The following is a 20,141-nucleotide window of genomic DNA, read 5'->3' on the forward strand; positions in this document are numbered from 1 at the left end:
ATGACGGTTCAATGACGAAGGGAGACAACAACGCGCGCGCTGGGATATTCGACTCATTCTCGAGATCCTTCCTTTTTGAGCCTGTTCTTGGTCAAAGCGTTCAAACTGTACACCGTCTGTAAGTTGGTTATATTATTTAAAATCATCCCCCGACTAACACTTAGAACATATTTTCTTTTAGCTGTTTTATTGTCTTCTACGTGCATGCATACCTCTATAAAAGGGATGTTTTAAGTCTTTCAGAGTCACACCCAGTAAAGAGCCGTTCAGAGTGAGCGAATCGTTCTCCAGTCACTCAACTTCTAACTGTTGCGGTTGCCCGGAAAGCTGGCGAGCCGTGACTGGGGGAGTTTCATCTAACCGTTGATTAGCTAATGTATTTAGAGGCAGTATTTACAATATTAGCCTTCCCATCCGCATAACAGCAAGTGGAGGGGAATTCACTTAAACTGGCAGGTAGGTGGACAGCAGAGACATTTCGTTCCTGTACTTGCTATTAATATGATCTTAGACTGTTGTGAAAAACACCATTAGGGAGCTAACTTACCACCAAAGTAACAAACTCGTCATGGAGTGATGAGTGAACCGTTTTGTTTTATCTTAGTTTCACGATAATGTTTTGTGTGTGTTTGAATACGCCTTTAGCTAGCAAGGTCGCTTCACTAGCCTTAAAGCCAAGGCATATTTCGTGAATTTAGTGGGGTTGAGTATGTATTTTAAACATAGTTTGAGATGGCATGTAAAGCTAGCTATGGTACGAAGTTAGCTAGTTAGCCCTTGTACCACGGGCCATCATTTAGTTGATATGTCTCTCTGTATATATATCCTCGTTGTATTTAGGCTATCATATCTCTAGTTAAAGCCCTTACAAATACCATACAAACGCTGCTGAATATCATTGACATGCCGGGGCGACTATAAGTTTGGTTTCACAGGGTGAGGTCAACAGTAGTCGACTGGGGTGTTGTGATTGTACACAGGGTCTCTGTTTGTTTAGGCTACTGCCAAATGGTGGCGCTGGTGCATAGTGAAACTAAATTAGCTGATTACTTGTTTATTCAGATATGACTGAAGGTCATGGATGAATTGGCATATGTCCCTGTGGAAGACCCCACCAGGAATATTGCTGATATCTGTCTTGTCAACACACAAACCTATTTACTGTACATAGATAATCGTGATTTTTGAACATTATAAAGTTCTGTGCTGAGAAATAGCACACTTAAGTAGTCCAATCCCATCACCCATGTACATACAAGTAGGCCCTATGGATCTAATGTCCCACATCAAGCAGCTTAGGAAGCATGCATGAGTAATGCATTATGCATAGATAGAAGTGAGCTAAAGATAGTGGCATGTGTGCATTTAGGTAACAACTGTATACCTGAAAACTACCACATATGCAGAGCTTTCACACAAATAAATATATACTAAATATCAGGGATTTTTTTTCCTCCTCCTGTCTGGCCATCTCACACATCCACATTTATATGTACTACTTTTCCAGTTCATGTATTCTGACTTTCTTAAGCCGTAAACAAAATATGTTGTATTTTACATGTAATGCTGCTGTTTCTATATTGTGATGACTTTTGTGTTTGACCATTGTGTTGCAGAGTAGAGATGGACGGAGATGACTGCAGTTTTCCTCCTGATTCATCAGATGGTCACTCGCAGAGAGGAAGTGTTGCTTCCTCTGCAACTCTCTCCCGTGGTACGCCTCAGCTTATATATTAATAATGTAACTCATGGAGGGTAAAATCACTCAGAGATTACTAATATGCATTATTTCGATATGTTCTTTTTTTCTCTTTGGCTTACTTGTCTCTTTATATTTGTTTATTTTTGTGTTAATTTGTGTTTGTTCACACAGCTCAAGATGTGCTTGTATACCTGTGTGGTGACAGCGCTGTGCACCTAACAGTAGAAGGGCTTGGCAGTGTCTCTGTGCAGGAGTTGGGCCGCAGTGTTCGTGAGGCTCTCCATATTCCTGAGACTGCACAGGATGCTTTTGCTCTTTGGTTGTCTTCTCCCCTGCTCGGTAAGGACTTTTTTTTGTTCACACTTTCTACACTAATTAAGGCTGTGATGCTTCATCTGGCAATATGTGTATACTAATCCTACTTTCTTGAATAAAACATCACATTCTGGCTACAAAATATTACTCGGTATGTGATTATGGTAGGATGTTGTGTGTAGAATTTGTGCCTGAACAAGCGGAAATAAAACAGGCATTATACAGTACAATACTGCTTGGATTAGCAATAAAATGCTACAAGCCGGTTCAATACAGTATGTTTAATTAATTTGGCATGATAAATTTAGTTTAAAAATCAGTTCAGTCACAGCAAACTATTGATTTGAGATTGTGGTTTTGCCTTTACCATTGAACTTTACTCTTAAAACAAGATTACCTTCCTTAGATCTAAGCAGCTCAAGTATTACAACAGCAAAACATACTATATTTACAGCAGGAAAATGGAGACCTCTCACTTTGTTACATTTTCTTCCTCCTCAGAATTACAGTTAAAGGCTAGGCATCAACCATACAAGCTGTGTCGTCAGTGGCAGGACTTGCTGTATCGTTTTACTGAAGCCTCTGAGGAAGACATTTCACAAGGTGAGCTTTTGGTCCATATATTGCTGCGTTTATGTGCTTATGTAACCACAATTATGTCAGCTTTCGTTGTTGGGATTATGGATGTTCAGTGAGCCTGATCAGTTAAGCAGTGTCTACAGTATGTTGGCAAATCCTGTCCAAAAAAGTCTACAAAGGATACAGTGTATGTTTTAAAAGAAAGTACTAGCCTAGCATACAGAGCTGTCCATGTGGCATTGCAAATGTCGCAAAACACAACAGTGACAGCTTAGCACTGTAATGAAAACTGGAAAATTGGAGCAATGGAGTCTAAATAGTTCTGCTTATCTTTCTTACAGTGCAGAGTGCAGACGCTTTTTCTGCTTGCTCCTGCCTCTGCTTACTTTTTATGCTGATTTTCCTATTCTTATTCTCTGAAAACTTCGAGCAGCGGCTCCTGGACATTAACTTATCACTGGGACAGTTAATCTTCGTAAATAGACGGAGGGTTTCAGCCATATTTCAACATTTTTACGACAACGTCAGTCTTACAGTAGCGTGGCCTAGCAACAGCTAAAGCCTGGTAGGCTACTGCATGCTAGTTGGTAGCAAAATGCCTCCGTTCTCTACAGATGACTTCCAAAAACGTATACAGAAGATGGCTGTGTTGGAAATGAAAATGCAATGGTTGGAAGTTAACGTGGAAGTGAATGGACTATGTCGTGGGAATGACACCACTTTACCTGTGTTGCAAAATAATGGAGAAGGGTATGCTAACTCACAGCTAGTTAGCAGCTACAAGGATTCCAAGGAACAGGAGGGCTGTGTACCGGGTAATAAATCTACAAGTGGTAGTCCTCCCTGGAACTCTCTGGGTGCAAAGCCTAAGAGTAAATCACTTCCATGGGATTTGGGAGGACGGATAACAGGCAGAGCCCAGCGCTCATAAATCTGTGATGCGACCGGCTGGCCTGCATTGTCATCACCCAGGAGGAGCGCCTCTTCAACCCCTATTCATACTAGGAAACAGCAGTGGACAGCTGCTAAAGGGAGAATTACAAACAATCCTCCTAAACCACCAAGTGTGCCAATCCAGAACAGATACGCTCCGCTGACCGAGAACCGGAGATCTGATGACCTGGATAACCTGTCCTCTTCACACAGCAGGGTAAGGACCAATAGCTACTCCAAAAGTAAAAGGCTAGAGGGAAAGCTAACGACTGGGCCTGAAACTCTGATTGTGGGTGACTCTGCTGTAAGAGATGTAAAAGGTCTGTGTAATAAGAACAACACCAAAGTACTCTGTTTTCCCAAGGATGTGGTCTCTGACTTGGCTGAGAAGATCCTGCATATTGGGGCTGAACATCTGACTGTGAAGAATGTGGTACTGCACATTGGAACAAATGATGTTGTGAAACAACAGTCAGAAGTGCTGAAAAAAGATTTTAAATGTCTGTTGGAAACTGTCAGCTCTTTAAATGCAGATGTGTTCATCAGTGGCCCTCTACCGCCAGTCAGAAGAGGAGTGGAGAGATTCAGCAGATTGTTTGCACTGAACACCTGGCTTTCAACTGTCTGTACTGACCATTCTGTTCATTTTATTGACAATTTTAACTTTTTCTGGGACAGCAGACATCTTTTCAAGGCAAATGGAGTTTGCCTGAACAAGTCAGGAGTGAAATTGTTTATCTCTAACATATTCAACTGCCTTCGTCATCAATCTGCCAAGGACAAGCAGCAAGAGGAATCAAAACAGGAGAAAGACACAACACATCGCGCAGAAAACCCTGAAGAATTATCACTGCACCCGCCTGAGGAATGTTCTGATTATGGGAGACATATGAGACACATGGAGGAGTCTCCACCGCCCGTCGCCCCCCCCCCCCTGTCAACGTCTTTGAGGATACTCCATTCACCCTTTCACCCTCGCCCACCCTCCTGGAGATCGCTGAACACACAAAGGAGATACAGAGGGTTGGTACCGATTCCTTCCTGGAGTTCAAAGACCAAACTAAGGCGATACGCAGGGCTGGCACCATGTCCTTTACCCCCGCTCTTCAACGACGCCCACCAAAATCACTGCAGAGACGCGCACCACCTCCCCCGTCTTAATCACCGCGCCTACGTCAACCACCTCCCCCCCCTGGCAGCATGTCCTCTACCCCCGCACCATCTCCCCCGTCTCCATCACCGTGCCTACGTCAACCACCTCCCCTCCCTTCAAGAAAGCATCTGCAGTCTCCGAAGCCTGATAAGAATGTGTGTGTATAAAACACAACAAACTCTTACTGATATGTGTGGGGTCCAGGCTCAAGGGCGTATGGCACTCTCAACTCTTTCCAGGACATGTCGGGGCCCTGCCTGCCAGTAGCTTTGCCGATATCTGTGTTGATAGGTAATAGATTAAGAGCGGTGAATCATCTTAGAAGCAGGAAGCGCTCAAACGTTTGTGTGAGTTTATCTAATTTAGCAGTGATTCCATGTCAGCCACAGCTTGTTACAAAAAACATGACTGATAGTATGTTTAACAAACTTAAACTAGCTTTATTAAATGTCAGGTCTTTGGCAGGAAAAACATTTTTAATCAATGATTTTATCACTGAGCACAATCTCGATTTTATGTTTTTAACAGAAACTTGGATTGAACAGAATAACAGTGCAGCTGTTCTTATCGAATCAACCCCTCCCAACTTTAGTTTTATGAGTCAGGAAAGAATGCATAAGAAAGGAGGTGGAGTTGCTATTCTGTTCAATGATTCCCTTCAATGCAGGAAGACATCGTATGGAAACTTTGATTCTTTTGAATATGTGGCCCTTCAGCTGAAATGCTCCTCTCGAGCTCTGTTCCTAAATATCTATAGACTACCCAAATACTGTGCAAGCTTTTTTGATGACTTTACTGAACTGCTGTCTGTAGTGTGTATTGACTTTGACCGTCTAGTCATTGTTGGTGATTTTAACATCCATGTTGACAACCCCCAGGACAGAGGGGCTAAAGAACTGTTTTGTGTTCTTGATAGCTATGGACTGACTCAGCATGTGACGGAGCCCACGCACAATAAGTCCACACTCTGGACTTAATTATCTCAAAGGGTCTGAATATCTCTAAGGTTGTGGTGACTGATGTTGCACTGTCTGACCATTCCTGTGTTTTCTTTGAGAGCTCTATTTCTGTGCACAAAAATGTTCAAAAAGAGGTAACCACAAAGCGATATTTAACTGAAAATACTAGGGAAATGTTTACTCAGAATGTTTCTACCACACTTGCCCCTGCTAACATCTCAGTAAATGAGCTAGTAGATCATTTTAATTCAAAAATTAAAAATGTTATAGATGCCATTGCTCCAACTAAGGTAAAGGAAGTGTCTGGCAAGAAAATATCTCCATGGAGAAAGGCCATGACCGTGAAAACAGAAAAAAGAGAATGTCGAAAAGCTGAACGCAGGTGGCGAAAAACAAATCTCCAGGTTCACTTTGAAATCTATAAAGAGAGACTTGGCCTCTATAATTTGGAATTGAAAAACGCACGACAATCGTTCTTCTCTGACATCATTACCAAAAACAAAAACAACGCACGTGCCTTGTTTGCTACCGTCGACAGACTAACTAACCCCCCAGTGTCAGTAGCCTCTGAATTTCTATCCACCAGGGCGTGCAATGATTTTGCCTCCTTTTTCACTGACAAAATTCAGAAAATCAGACAAGCAGTCAGTGCCTCTGCATCAGGAACAGCAAATGTGTTGTCTCTGTGTCCACTTAACATCAATTCAGACATCATGACACAATTCCATCAGATTAATGATAAAAACCTAGAGGACATTATTTAACTTCTGAAATCCTCCTCCTGCTGCCTTGATATTATTCCAACAGGATTTTTCAAAGATGTTTTGGCTTGCATGGCCTCAGATCTACTTCATATAGTAAACAAATCTCTTCACTCAGGTATTTTTCCACAGGCCCTGAAAACTGCAGTCATTAAACCGCTCTTAAAAAAGAATAATCTAGATGCTTCAGTAATGAACAATTACAGGCCCATATCAAACCTCCCATTTCTAGGTAAAATCATTGAAAAAGTTGTTTTTCAACAGTTGAGTAATTTCTTGCATTTAAATAACTGTTTCGATGTGTTCCAGTCAGGCTTTCGTCCAAACCACAGCACTGCTCTTGTAAAGGTCTTTAATGACATCCAATTAAACACAGACAGTGGCAGAACTTCAGTGTTAGTATTATTAGATCTCAGTGCTGCGTTTGACACTGTTGACCACAGCATATTACTAGACCGACTGGAAAACTGGGTGGGACTTTCGGAAACAGTTCTAAATTGGTTTGAATCCTACTTAAAGGACAGAAACAACTTTGTTTCTATAGGTAAATACACATCTGAGTTGACAAATATGACATGTGGGGTTCCTCAAGGCTCCATCTTGGGGCCTCTTCTCTTTAACATCTACATGCTACCACTGGCTCAGATAATGAAGAACAACAAAATAAGTTACCATAGCTATGCAGATGACACACAAATTTATGTAACAATTTCACCAGGAGACTATGCTCCAATTCAAACACTGAGTAAGTGCATTGAACAAATCAATGACTGGATGTGTCAGAACTTTCTCCAATTAAACAAAGATAAAACTGAGGTAATGGTTTTTGGAGCCAAGTCAGAACGTATACAAGTTAGCGCTGAGCTTCAGTGTGCAATATTCAAAACAACAGATAAAGCCAGAAATCTAGGTGTAGTCATGGACTCTGACCTGAGTTTCAACAGTCACATTAAAACAGTTACTAAATCAGCCTACTATCACCTAAAGAATATATCTAGGATTAAAAGACTAATGTCACAGCAGAATTTGGAAAAACTTGTCCATGCCTTTATCTTCAGTAGACTCGACTACTGCAATGGTGTCTTCACAGGTCTCACTAAAAAATCTATTAGAAAGCTGCAGCTGATTCAGAACGCCGCTGCTCGAGTCCTGCTCACATCACTCCAGTTCTGAAGTCTTTACACTGGCTTCCTGTGTGTCAAAGAATAGATTTCAAAATATTGCTACTGGTTTATAAAGCACTGAATGGTTTAGGCCCAAAATACATTACTGACCTCCTGCTAAATTATGAACCATCCAGATCTCTCAGGTCTTCAGGGACTGGTCAGCTTTCTGTCCCCAGAGTCAGAACTAAACACGGTAAAGCAGCGTTCAGTTATTATGCTCCAAATATCTGGAACAAACTCCCAGAAACCTGCAGGTCCGCTACAACTCTGACTACTTTTAAATCCAGGTTGAAGACTTTTCTTTTTGTCGCTGCTTTTAATTGAACTATTCATATCTTAAACTGCACTGTAACTTTTATCCATGTATTTTTTTCTTTTAATGTTTATTTTATTAGCTTTTCTTTTTAATGACTGATTTTAAATGCCCTTTTCTTAATGTCTTTCATTTTTTGTAAAGCACTTTGAATTGCCTTGTGTTGAAAAGTGCTATATAAATAAACTTGCCTTGCCTTGCCTAAATACAGTGAAACACTGATGGATTGTTATGAAGTTATGGCCGGAGAATTGACAAGACATGTGCTGCAGCCACGAGTTGACACAGCGGTTGCCCGTCCAATTCTGAAGATCTCTTCCGTATACGGAGGTTTTAACTAGTTCAGAGTGTATTATCAACATTCTTCATTAACAAAACTAAACAAACAGGGCACTACATTTCATTTCATTTTTATTTGTCCCGCTCATGGTACGCAAAACCAAATGTACAATAATTGCCACAAAACATGACTCTACCATTTAGCGAAGAAATCAAACTAAGGCCACACGGAGTTAAGTTCCACACGGAGACGAACCAAATTCGATATCAAAAAAGTCTTCCGTCCACACAGAATCGGCTCAAGAAACGTGTCTGTCCACACGAGACCGCTGGAGACGCTGTAGTACATATAAGTATGTACATACATATACATATGCCTGTAAGTGGCACTGTACTTCCACCACAAAATACACCAAAAGCAGCGAATAAGACCGATGACGATTATTATTATTATATTATTATTGTTGCTGATGGTTGTGGTAGACGAGCTGTAAATGTTGCACTAAAATCTGTATCATGGTCAGTAGCATCTGGAGCACGAACGCAACCCTGTGATCCGCCATTGTTGTTGTTGGCGAAACGCATCAGCAATGACGCAGGGCTGAGCAGGAGAGGTGGGGAGAGACGCTATGGCGTCATCATTTTCAGGGAATGATCGTATAGGGCGTACACACAGAGCCGCAAGCGTTTCGTCCTCAGACCTACCCACTTTGGGAGCCGTTATCAACGTGTATCGGATTCGGGCTCCGTTTCGGCCTCGTGTGGGCGAACCGTCTATACGATAGAGAATGTTAGCGGATTCAACTGATATCGTCTCCGTGTGGACGGGGCCTAAAACTGTTGTCCATGACCAAATAATGTACGCCAGTGGGACCTACGCACCTGATAAGAAGGACTCCCAGATGTCCACAAACGATAAACTATCTCAGGTCAGCTTTTGCTCGGCAACCAGAAGGAGCCAGAGCTGCTCCTTCTTAAGAGAGATAGCAGCATCTCCCGAGGCCGTAGACCTATGCCATGGGACAGGAGACAGTGATGGACTGGGTTAAAGGTTAGATACCGAAGCAAAATATTCCCCAACAAGCACTAACATACAAAAGTAGTATCACAAATATATTGCAAAATCACTTAAATGCTGTTACTTACTTTTTAGGAGTACAGGATTAGATATGCTAGATACTCCTTCGTCTATCACAGTGTTTGTCTTAACCCTCTCTCCTTCCACTCTGGGAGGCTGGGCTAAAGCTCCAACAGTGACGATCGTACTAATTTAAAATACACAAGGTCGGCCCCACCCTAATAAATCATGCTCCTCTGCTTCTTCCTCAGATGAACCGTGTCTCCAGTACCGTCGGAACGTGTATTATCCTAAATCTAAAGAGCTGCAGGTATTATTGTCAAATACATTCAATAATATTTGATATAAGCTAATTATGAAATGCTTGTCGTTCATCACAAGGAACTTGGAGTCTTATTTTCCTGATGATTGAAGGATTGTTGTCTTTGTCTCGCTCCTGAGCAGATAGAGGATGAGGGAGTGCTCAGGCTCCTGTATGAGGAGGCCAGGGGCAACATCCTCATGGGCCGATACCCCTGCGACCCCGAGCACTGGACCACACTTGGAGCCTTGTCTCTCGCTATAGATGAGGGAACTGGTCTTGATGGGCAACAAATCACTACTACTATAAGGTAAGCTAGAAAATATGGTTAAATAAAGTTTGACCAAATTGTTGATATGGGTTTTCTAATGCTTTTGAAATGTTCAGGTAAGTGCCTTGTTGAACCCTTGGTTTCTTAAAGCAACAGTTAGATCTTTTTCGAATTAGTCATTTTCCAGATGAGAAGATGCATACTACTAAATGTTGGTTTTAAGCCTTTTTCAGACACAGCCTAACTCATTTAATTTCAAACCTTTATTTAACCAGATTGGTCCCATTGAGATCATAGATCTCTTTTTCAAGGGAGACCTGCAACTTAAGAGTATAAATGCTGATGTCTAGTAGGATAATCAACCACACAGACTTCTTTCTGTGTGGGCTCAGCTCTTGCTTGAATGGACATTTTTTGAAGTTGTCAGCTGACGTTTTAGGAAATGAAGAAGTAAGTACTGGCCCCTTCTGCCATTTTGTCAAATGGTGAGAGGTTGCCTCGATTCAGCTTAACTAGAACTAGAATAAAATGGACACTGTGAAAAAGGGCAAGAAGCAAACATTTTATAAAGTCATAAAATAAGCTTCCTAAAGTACAATCAGCAACTACATGTTGCAATTCAAAGAAAATCCATAGGAATTCTGTAGAAAATGTTTAAGGAGGTGTTGTTTTTTTAAATGCTGATAATAATGTTCTACTGTAACGTTATGATTTGTAGTTGCTACAGTAAGTACAAGAATGCACAGAATATATAATAAACAAATGGCTGAATGGATATTTATGATGTCTCATTCTGCTCAAAGTATTAATGTCTGAGTTTGTGCATGTGGTTTGTCACTGTTTAGTCTTTCTTCTCTGACCATGAAACTGAGCGTCATGTGCCAAGCTTTCCCAACACTAGAGGAAATGAGAGACTTGTTTTCTAAACAATGTTTCAAATTTCATTCGAATAAAATCCTTAAATTACGATATGATTGGACTATTGATAGCCATCATCTACTGATGGAGACATGCTTTGTATTATAAGTACTGGTTGCAGATACTACTTTAGAAGAACTCTTGGTAATCATCAGGGGATTTGTTCTGTATGTCCCTGAAGAAACAAAGGTCAATAGAAAGACAGTTATTGCGAAAGCAGCACGTTTTGACTTCATCAGGGTCATGATAAAAACACACAAAAAAACAAATAAATGTAACAAGCTTGAATGAAAAACAGTCAATGGAGTGATTTAGGAGAGACATGTATCTGTATATTGAGGTATACCTGTAGGAGTGAACAAAACAGATTATTTCAGGAGAAATTGATAGTAATAATGGCACTATACAGTTGCACATGATCGCCTTGCATTGATGCAATTCGTTGTTTTTTTCATCTTGCATTCTGTAAATCGTACATACAGAGCACCAAAGCATTGTGAAACACACGAGTAAACAGTACATTTTGATAAATAATCTGAATGTAATTGAATGTTATCTTAACCCCACATTTGCACAAAAAATATGCACTTTCAAACTTTCCTCCTCTGCTTTCCACAGAGGGAAGAAGCTGTCTTCTTTCCTGCCCGTACATGTTGCCATGGGCAGTGGGGGGTTGCTCTCCACTCTGAGAGGGAAGTCGAGCCGCCAGACGGGGCTGGAGCAGAACCTGTTGGAGGAGTACAGGAAGATCAGCTCACCTGCTGGGAACTCTCCCGAGCCCACACAGCTCCTCCACCAGTACCTCAACACATGTCACAACCTGCCTTACTATGGGTAAGGAGCCGTATAATGAGCCATTTATACCAGTGTTCATTTTGGCACCTAGTTAACATTTAGACGTTGTCTTTATATCAATCAGAATCTGAATATTTTTTTAAATAATTGAAATACATATTTAGTTGTAGTTTTATTTTTCACGCTAAGTTATACTCTGAATTTACTACACAAACAGGTGCGCTTTCTTCGGTGGAGAGATTGACAAACCAGTGCAAGGGATTCTCCAAAGGGCCAAACGCAAAGCTGTCAACGTTGGGATCTGCCTGGAGGGAGTTTATGTGATGGATGTAAAAGAGAAGGTGAGCACACATTTATCAACTTATCGTCCCATATATGTATACCTGATAATACATGCTGACCTCATGATTGCCCATTATATTTACATTTGTTTAAATAAAAATATCACTCACAGTTTAGCCAACATACTGCCAGAACTGCAGGATTTCCCTTCCATCACACTTCCATCATCCTTATGCAGTCATTGCACACAGAGCCAGAGAGTTTATCATTTATATTTTTTTCACATTCCAATACTTCTTACTATTCTTGAAAACTAGATGCTTTTGCTCTTTAAAAGGGTGTTTTTGCTTTATTTTACCACTATATCAGTGGCATACAATTGTGTTAATATAACAATGAAATAGTTATTTCTGGGACATGTATTAGCCAACAACAGTAGTTACTGTGAAAGGCCTAGCACAATGCCATGTTAATCACTTTGTACTTGTGGATACTTGCATAAGCATTGAGAGCATTTCCCTTTATGAAAACAAATCTGCTTACTCCGGTTGAACCCATGTTTTCCCAGCATGTGCTGCTGGGTCTGCATTTCAACGAGCTCTCCTGGGACCACAGCTACCCCGAGGAGCAGGGGGACTCACACATCCTGTGGCTGGAGTTTGATGGAGAGGAAGACGGCACTCCTGTCAACAAGTTGCTGAAGATCTATTCAAAACAGGTGAAATAGAAAACAAGAGAATATTTGTGATAGGGCTGAACGATATACCGTGTCATGGCGATAACCGCGATATGCGCATGCGCGATATTCACACCGCAGGGATGTGCGGTTTTATTCTTTTTTTTTTTTTTAAAATGCTAACGCAATTTAGCACAGAATTCAAAATAAAGATACCCTTATTACTTATCGAAACTGCACATACAATATATCCGATTAAAGCTGAGACTCCACAGATTATTTAAGTATAGTATCTAAGCGATCCGATCTCGCAACAGGGGAAGCAAACACAGACATCACAACACGTACATTTTACGGACCTTTTACGGGAGATCGTCTCACCGTAGCTGTCAATCTGATCAAAAGACGTGTTCAATGGCATTAAAACGCGGCTGAATCGGTTGATCCATAGGTTGATAATGTATCTGTGGCTTTGAAGCAATTGTTTATAATCCATAATTCCATTTTTATGTAAAAATCGGAGCACAACAGTTAGCTGCTAATGGTAGCCACCAGAGTGTATGCAGCTTCCGGTTTTGGCTACGCGTCGCTCTCACTCCTTATTTGGTAATGTGTGTGTGTTAGACTGCGCTGGACTGCCATAGCCAAGACCGGAAGCAGCAGCCACTCTGGTGTCTACCCATTAGCAGCTAACTTTTGCTCTGCAATTTTTACATAAAAATGGAATTATGGATTATAAATGAAATAATTTTTTTATACAGAGACGTTAAAAACCTATAGATTAACCGATTCAGCCGCGTTTTTTCTCGTTTTAATGCCATTGAACACGTCTTTTGATCAGATTGACAGCTACGGTGAGACATCTCCCCTAGAAACGTAATAGATATACGTAAAGGTACGTGTTGTGATGTCTGTGTTTGCTTCCCCTGTCCGAGTTCGGATCACTCAGTGATGATACTATATACCTAAATAATCTGTGGAACCTCAGCTTTAATCGGATATATTGTATGTGCAGCTACGATAAGTAATAATAAGGGTACTTTTATCTTGAGTTCTGTGCCAAAGTGCGTTAGCATTTTTCGTTCAGGGGTCATTTAGATGCTTCTTATGAGACTTGTGTTTTGTTTTGGTAAAAATGGTTTGTATCGTCAGTTAGCTAAGATTATTTCCGTTAATCTGGTATAACACATTAATAGGTTCTTAAATATTAAGATCCCCTGAGACACAGTACCCGCCGGGACTTTGGGGCTTAACAGGTTAAAAAAACCGCAATATATACCGCAGGGGGGGGGGGAAATCGCGATGTCAGTTTTTTTCAATATCGTGCAGCCCTAATTTGTGAAATAAGATTGAATTCCCTAATTATTTTATAAGACTATATTTAACACCTGCACATACAGTGTCACCAACCAGCATGGGTACTGACATCGCCCCACTGTTCAGCATTTGTTTTTCTTGTCATCATCAATTCTGAAACATCTTGCTGCTGAAACAGATGTTGTCCTTTTATGTGTGTCACAGCGCACAACACCTGGTGTTTTCCTGCTGCAGCTGCTATGCATATTTTTTCTTAACCCAACACTCGATATTAGTGTTGAAACCTAATGGAGTTCAAATGTTTTGTTGTACTCTTATGTATCATCTGTGTTCAATGATGGTTAGGTTTAAAAGTCAACAGATGGTGAAGAGAGGTTACATAATGGTTGAGGCACGATACATAATCCCACAGGCACCTAATCCAAAACTGGCAATATGCCCCTTCATGTGAAGTACAGCTGTTTAAGATAGGGCCGCAATACACTATCATTTTCAATATCGATATACTGTATCTGCCGTTTAATTAGTATTTCATTTATTCACTTAAATGTGAAAAGCAAGAAAACTCCACACTTAAGAGGCTGAAAACTGCTTTTTCTGACAGTTTTCCATAAAAAAATGACTTTGGTTAATCCAATATCAAAATAGTCTTTATTTTCTGTTGATCAACAAATTGTTGCAGCTCTAATTGAAGGCTTATGGCCGGTCCACACATAGGCATGAAAAAAATCTTGAAAAATCTTGATGCTGGGCGTGTCTGAAGCGACCAACAACCAATCACATGAATTTCCCGCCCCCGACATACAAAGCAATAGCAATGTTAAAACCATGTAAACTGGATATAAAATCCCCAAACAGGCGAAACACCTACCAGTTTCACCCACTGTCTCTGCCACCTCCCTCCATGCCTGGTTCCTCCGGTTTGTATCCCGGTTAATAGTTCTGGTCGTAAAGAACCGGGTGATTTGCTACCGTAATTTCTCGTTTGGAATATGAGGAAATGAAATGCGGTCTGGCTCTCCCAGCTTGCATGCGGTTTGATTGGCTAGCGCTTGTACTGGCGGGATTTGCATAAACAGGATTTGATTGGCTGATGCCAGCTTCGAAAGCATCGGGAGCATCAAAAGTTGAACATTGCTCAACTTTTGATGCTCACGATGCTTGCAAAACCATGCTCCGCTCCCCACAATGCAGTTCGGCGAAGATTCAAAATCTTCTACGTCACCCGATTCAAGTGAATGGGCGAAGATTTGAAAGATTTTTTTCATGCCTGTGTGTGGACCGGCCGTTAGACTCAAAGGGGCCCTATCATGCTCATTTTCAGGTTCTTAATTGTATTTGAGACTGTGACATCTTTACGTGCTTTAATGTTCAAAAGCATGTTTGTGGGAGAGAAAATCTTTCTGTAGGCAACTTTTGGATTTCAGCCTTTGCAGACCATCTACATGCACAGAAACCTATATAACACACGATGTAATATGGCCTTGTTAAACATTCGATCTTCTTTTTTTGTCTACAAGGCAGAGCTAATGAGCGGCTTCATTGAGTTCTGTGTGGAGCTGAGGTCTGCGTCTGAGGGAGGAGCTGCAGCCGAGATGGACGGAGAGGTGGGGGCACATCAGCAGCCTGGGGGGCAGGATGGCAAGAACGGACGAGGAGGACGGCGCGGGATGCTGCGCAGGCAGAGCAGCGTGGTCTGCAGTCGGGTCCATTCACTTAACACTATCAGCTACGTGGACAATGGTGAGTCTAATTCTTGAATATAGTTGTAAATACTACTCGCAATTTGCCCTTTCTGAAATAAGCTACTTCTAGACTAAGACTCCTTTTTAGAAGCTTCAATTGCTGTATTAAATCAATATTCTTCTCCGTTGTCTTTCAGGAAAAGAAATCAAACGTTTGAAACCCAAGCGAGCCGCGTCCTTCTTCACCCGCCAGGTGTCTGCAGCCACGTACTCTGCAGTGCAGGTGACGGAGAGTCTGGAGCAGGGGTAAACTCGCCAGAGGCCCCCATGCCTCTCAAAGACCAAACCTGAACACTTTACACTGATACTTAAGGAGAAGACTTGATACAAGCCTGAGACATTTAACTGAAAAGATATGAACATGCAAAGGACCAAGTGAGGCATCTAGGTGTGAGTGACAATGTTTATCCTCTGAAGTTGTGTTTATATTAAGAATACAGATATGTGAAAAACAAAAAGGGTCTAATAACCTCTACTCTTCTGAGGTCGAACTGAAGGGGCTATTTTCTATTAGGTAGCCTTACATAAAGAAACTATAATGACATTTCAAAAGAGCAGACCTCCGCCAAGGCCAGTGGTGCATTCACATGCTCCCCGAAGTATCCTGTTTCCAACTGCAGTATGTTCATTAGCAAAGATGTGTTGTAGTTTAATGCTAACAGTGTTTAAAAAAGAACACGTTTTTTAAGTTTTCAAACACTTTATGAATGCAGCACTAATGTATCCACCCTGTGATTTGGATGTCATGGGTGCTTCTTTAGCACGTGATACACCCCTCCACTAAATGTCCTGAATATATGGCACTTTTCCCGTAATCCTGCTGAAAGGCAAACTTAGCCGTGAACTATCCTTGGCGGAGGTGCATACAGCGTTCTCTGAGCAACTTCGTGAGACTAAGTTAGCCCTACAGAAATCCTCAGACAATGACTCCGTTGATGACTGTATATCTCATGACCGTTCTGTCCTTTCTGCAGCACTCAGGAGCTGCGTTTACTGCTATTCAAAAATGTAAACCTCGTTGGAGTAGAACCACTGCTTTACCTCTTTTGGGGGACTTTGACGTAAAAAATATATATCTCAATACCATCTTTTTGTGAGAGTTAACACACTCAACATGATGTCACTGTCAGGGGACGATATAAGGGCGTGCTCTCAACTGTTCTGCTTTTTCAAACTGCCAGTGCCTTGTCCTCATCTAAGGGTGAAGACACTTTAGAAAAGTACTGGTAGAAACGTTGAGTGGTTGTTACTGAGTCCGTATGGGAGCACTGTGTCTGTGCTGGGGAAGTACCTCTTCAGTACATTGTTTAAAGATATCATTCATATCAAATAATTCTGCTGTGAACGTAAAAAGGAACAGGATAAAACGGACATTTAACAAAAACTCTTGTTAGCAATTATTGAATCAAATCACCATAGTTATGCTACAGAATAACAGCAGCTTGGCAGAATAGGTGCTCTTTGGATCCAAGGACATGAGACCATCCCTTTTTAAGACGTTCAGTTTAAATGTGAAGGCTCGAAGCCCATTTATTTGAGGCTTTCTGATTTTTGCGAAGCAGTTTACTTTGTGTTCTTTTGTGATTACTTGTTGATCAAAGAGCTAAGTAGAATTTAACCGATCTCTTTTTGATGGTCCAAGTTTCAAGTGATGCATCGTCCATGCACAGCTCAGACTTGATTATCAAACTGATGAGAAAGAAAAAACAACCTCCTTACTGTTGGCACTCTACTACCCGTGGACCCCGCGTTGAAATAATTGTTTCCATTGCAAACACAAAAATGGGTGACTACGATGGATACACTTTTGTTTGTACACAATTGTGGCCTCCTGTTTTTTGCATTTTTCTTTTGTTTAGAAATAGTACAGTTTTCATAATGTGTTGAGGAGCAAAACTGCTTCTATAAAATAAGACATTTCTGAGATTCATTTTCAAAGGACAGGACTATGTGCTCTGTGGCAGACCAACTGACCAATAACCTCTGCTACTATGCTGTTGAACTCTCAGTCTGTACACCAAAGCAAGCCTTCTAACGTGCTGCAACACAGTATGCTACCTTAAAGCCAGACCTCAGAGTCCCTCCATTTGCCTCTCTGCACTTCACCCTAATGCTAATACAGGCCGTTTCTTCTTTCATGTACTTCAACAAACAAGCTCTAATCACTAATAGCCATTTGACATACTGCCTTCCACATCTTGTATTCTTCCTGATTTTTCCACAGCATGCCAACTGACAAATATTTATACTTTTCTTTAACTCAATATGTCAGCTGTGTCTGTAACCTACCTGCAGCAGTCCACTTATTGTTGCTAACGTACACTATGCATTTCACATTGTAGAATAGGCATTCCACATCAGACTACACACACCTGATACTGCACTATTAATACTAATACACTGTTTATATACTTGTTTTTCTATGGTTTGTGAGCTTTTACATGAAAATATTTGTATTTCATTTTCATATACTTGTCAGTGTTCATACACAAGAATGAAGCAAAGAAATAGGTCCTTGTCTTCTCAAGCAATCACTTTGCATTAAGTGCCTTTTTGCTTGTACTCAGTTGGCGTCTGAATGCCTGTTTTTGGTGCTTGGAAACCAGGAAGGGATATTATTGCTATGGTTTAAAAAAAATATATAATCATGTTTTCTAATATATTTCCAGCTACACCATGCATTTCATATTTCATACTGTAGCTGATGTGAGTATATTGATAAAGTGGATGACTACACTGGGCTGCTGTTGAACAGTGTGATTCCTCTCAATGGAGTGGTGGATCTGCCTTCATTAGAATACGTCTGATATGCTTTTTTTCTTTTTTAAATAAATTGATGCCAGGCCTATCCATCTCTTAAAGGTGTGTGTAATACTTCACCTACTTATGTGTGATTTTATCGAGGCACTATGTTTGTATTTCTATACATGGATGTCCATCAATGTAAGCCTAATGATCTCATTTATGTGAGGCACCGAAGAAAGAAATGTGTCGCCATTAACCTCTTTCTCCTAAAACCTTATATTTTGCTTTGCGCTCTTCTCAGATAATACAGATGTAGATTTATTTTACGGTAAAATCAAGAACGTGTTGGTTACAAATTGGTAATATAGTGAGGGATGTGGTTTATCGTTAAGACCTATTTTAACCGTTGCTCTATGATTCATGTGTAAATAGTTTTCAATGCACCTAATAATATTGTATTTACTTTAAATAAATACTAATAAATTGAACAATGCCGAGCAGATCACAGGTTATGATTCCACTGATACATTGATGTGCATAATGCAATATTATATAGTCTTTTGTCAGATTTTCAGTCTTTGACCAATAAAATAAAAGTGTTTTTTTTCTCAAGATAAAGAGTGTTGCCCTTCGTTTGTACTGGATTCAAATGTCTCCATTTCTTATTTCCACTCCAGCAAAAGAGAAGGCAAGAACATATCTCTGGTTTATTCCTTGATTAAGCATCACAAATGTGTGATTGATAAGTCAAGAAGTTTTTAGTGGTCTTAGTTTTTATAAATCCATATATATTCAGAAAATGCTAAGTTGTAATCATTATGATCAGATATTGCTGTTAGACAGGTCTTTCTCTGCAGAAAGAGAAGCTACAAATCGGCCTAAAGGTGTTTCCTCAGTTTCAGACGCTCCACTGTCGCCCCCTCCTGACCGGACAGGATCCAACACTGATCCATTTGAAATGGACAAACAACATACTAATCCAATATATACTGAAGAATATGGAGGGTGGTGAGGGTGGTTTGTTCAAGGTTTAAACAGTCAACGCAGTGGATTTAAAGATGAGCACATGGAGGCAGAAGTTCCAGATCATTGTTTTTAGTGTAATTTATTGATTCTTGTTTGTCTTAATTGTTGTATGGTTGATTGATATTTTACTCAGACAAACCATTGGTTCTCAAGAGTTGCATGAGGCCAGCCAGCCAGCTTCTTTGTTAATGAATGTTTATGTAATATTATTACAAAGGTTTCATGAAAATATCTCGTAATATAATGTTACTTTAGAATGCTTAAGAGTGTGTGACGTGCAGTAGTCCACTTCTGGACTGTTAGACGAGAAGTGCATTCATCACGGAAGTGAGTCTATTATCTTGACCACACCTTCTCTTTGACAGAGTAACGCCACAGGTTTAAAGGGCTTTATTTAAATCTTTGAACAATGCAGGTTTCATGAAAAGGAAACCTGCATTGTCTATTCTATATCTGGAGTATAGCATCGTTTTTTGGTTTTGTTTTTTTGTTTAATTTAATCGTTTAAAGACATTTACTTTCGGTCTTGACATGACACACTCCGGTGCACTAGGTGGCGGCAGGCACCTTTAACAGTTTGTAGTCCGCCATAAAATAATAATAATAATAATAGCTTGGATTTATATAGCGCCTTTCAAGGGACGCAATGTCGCTTGTAAAAGAAGAAGTAGTAGTAGAAGTAATAAAAGAACAACACGGGATAACCCACCGACCCGAACATAGTTACTTTTCTTGAGCTAGCTGCTTGTGATTCGGTAGAATAATAAAATAGCAAGCTAATTATTTGTTTGTAAAGCTTTCTTATTTCTTGTTTTAGTAGTATGAAA

The 20,141-nt window shown here is 40.5% G+C and overlaps 1 protein-coding gene across 2 annotated transcripts; it reads left to right on the plus strand.

Moving 5' to 3' along the window:
* The first annotated feature begins 281 nt into the window (after positions 1-281).
* On the plus strand, positions 282-18,906 carry frmd8 (FERM domain containing 8). 2 transcript variants are annotated; one of them, XM_034226688.1, is made up of 11 exons: positions 282-456; positions 1,617-1,755; positions 1,941-2,041; positions 2,519-2,620; positions 9,490-9,548; positions 9,683-9,849; positions 11,347-11,562; positions 11,741-11,864; positions 12,374-12,523; positions 15,319-15,541; positions 15,681-18,906. In XM_034226688.1, exons 2-11 carry the CDS (start codon positions 1,634-1,636, stop codon positions 15,791-15,793), a joined length of 1,377 nt encoding a protein of 458 aa, XP_034082579.1. In that variant the 5' UTR covers positions 282-456; positions 1,617-1,633; the 3' UTR covers positions 15,794-18,906. The 2 variants fall into 2 exon arrangements, with proteins under 2 accessions (XP_034082579.1, XP_034082578.1); XM_034226687.1 differs by having other exon boundaries at positions 287-456; positions 1,617-1,714; positions 1,874-2,041.
* The last annotated feature ends 1,235 nt before the right edge of the window (positions 18,907-20,141 follow it).

This window comes from Gymnodraco acuticeps, unplaced genomic scaffold (assembly GCF_902827175.1).
Source record: "Gymnodraco acuticeps unplaced genomic scaffold, fGymAcu1.1, whole genome shotgun sequence".
Taxonomy (NCBI): Eukaryota; Metazoa; Chordata; class Actinopteri; order Perciformes; family Bathydraconidae; genus Gymnodraco; species Gymnodraco acuticeps.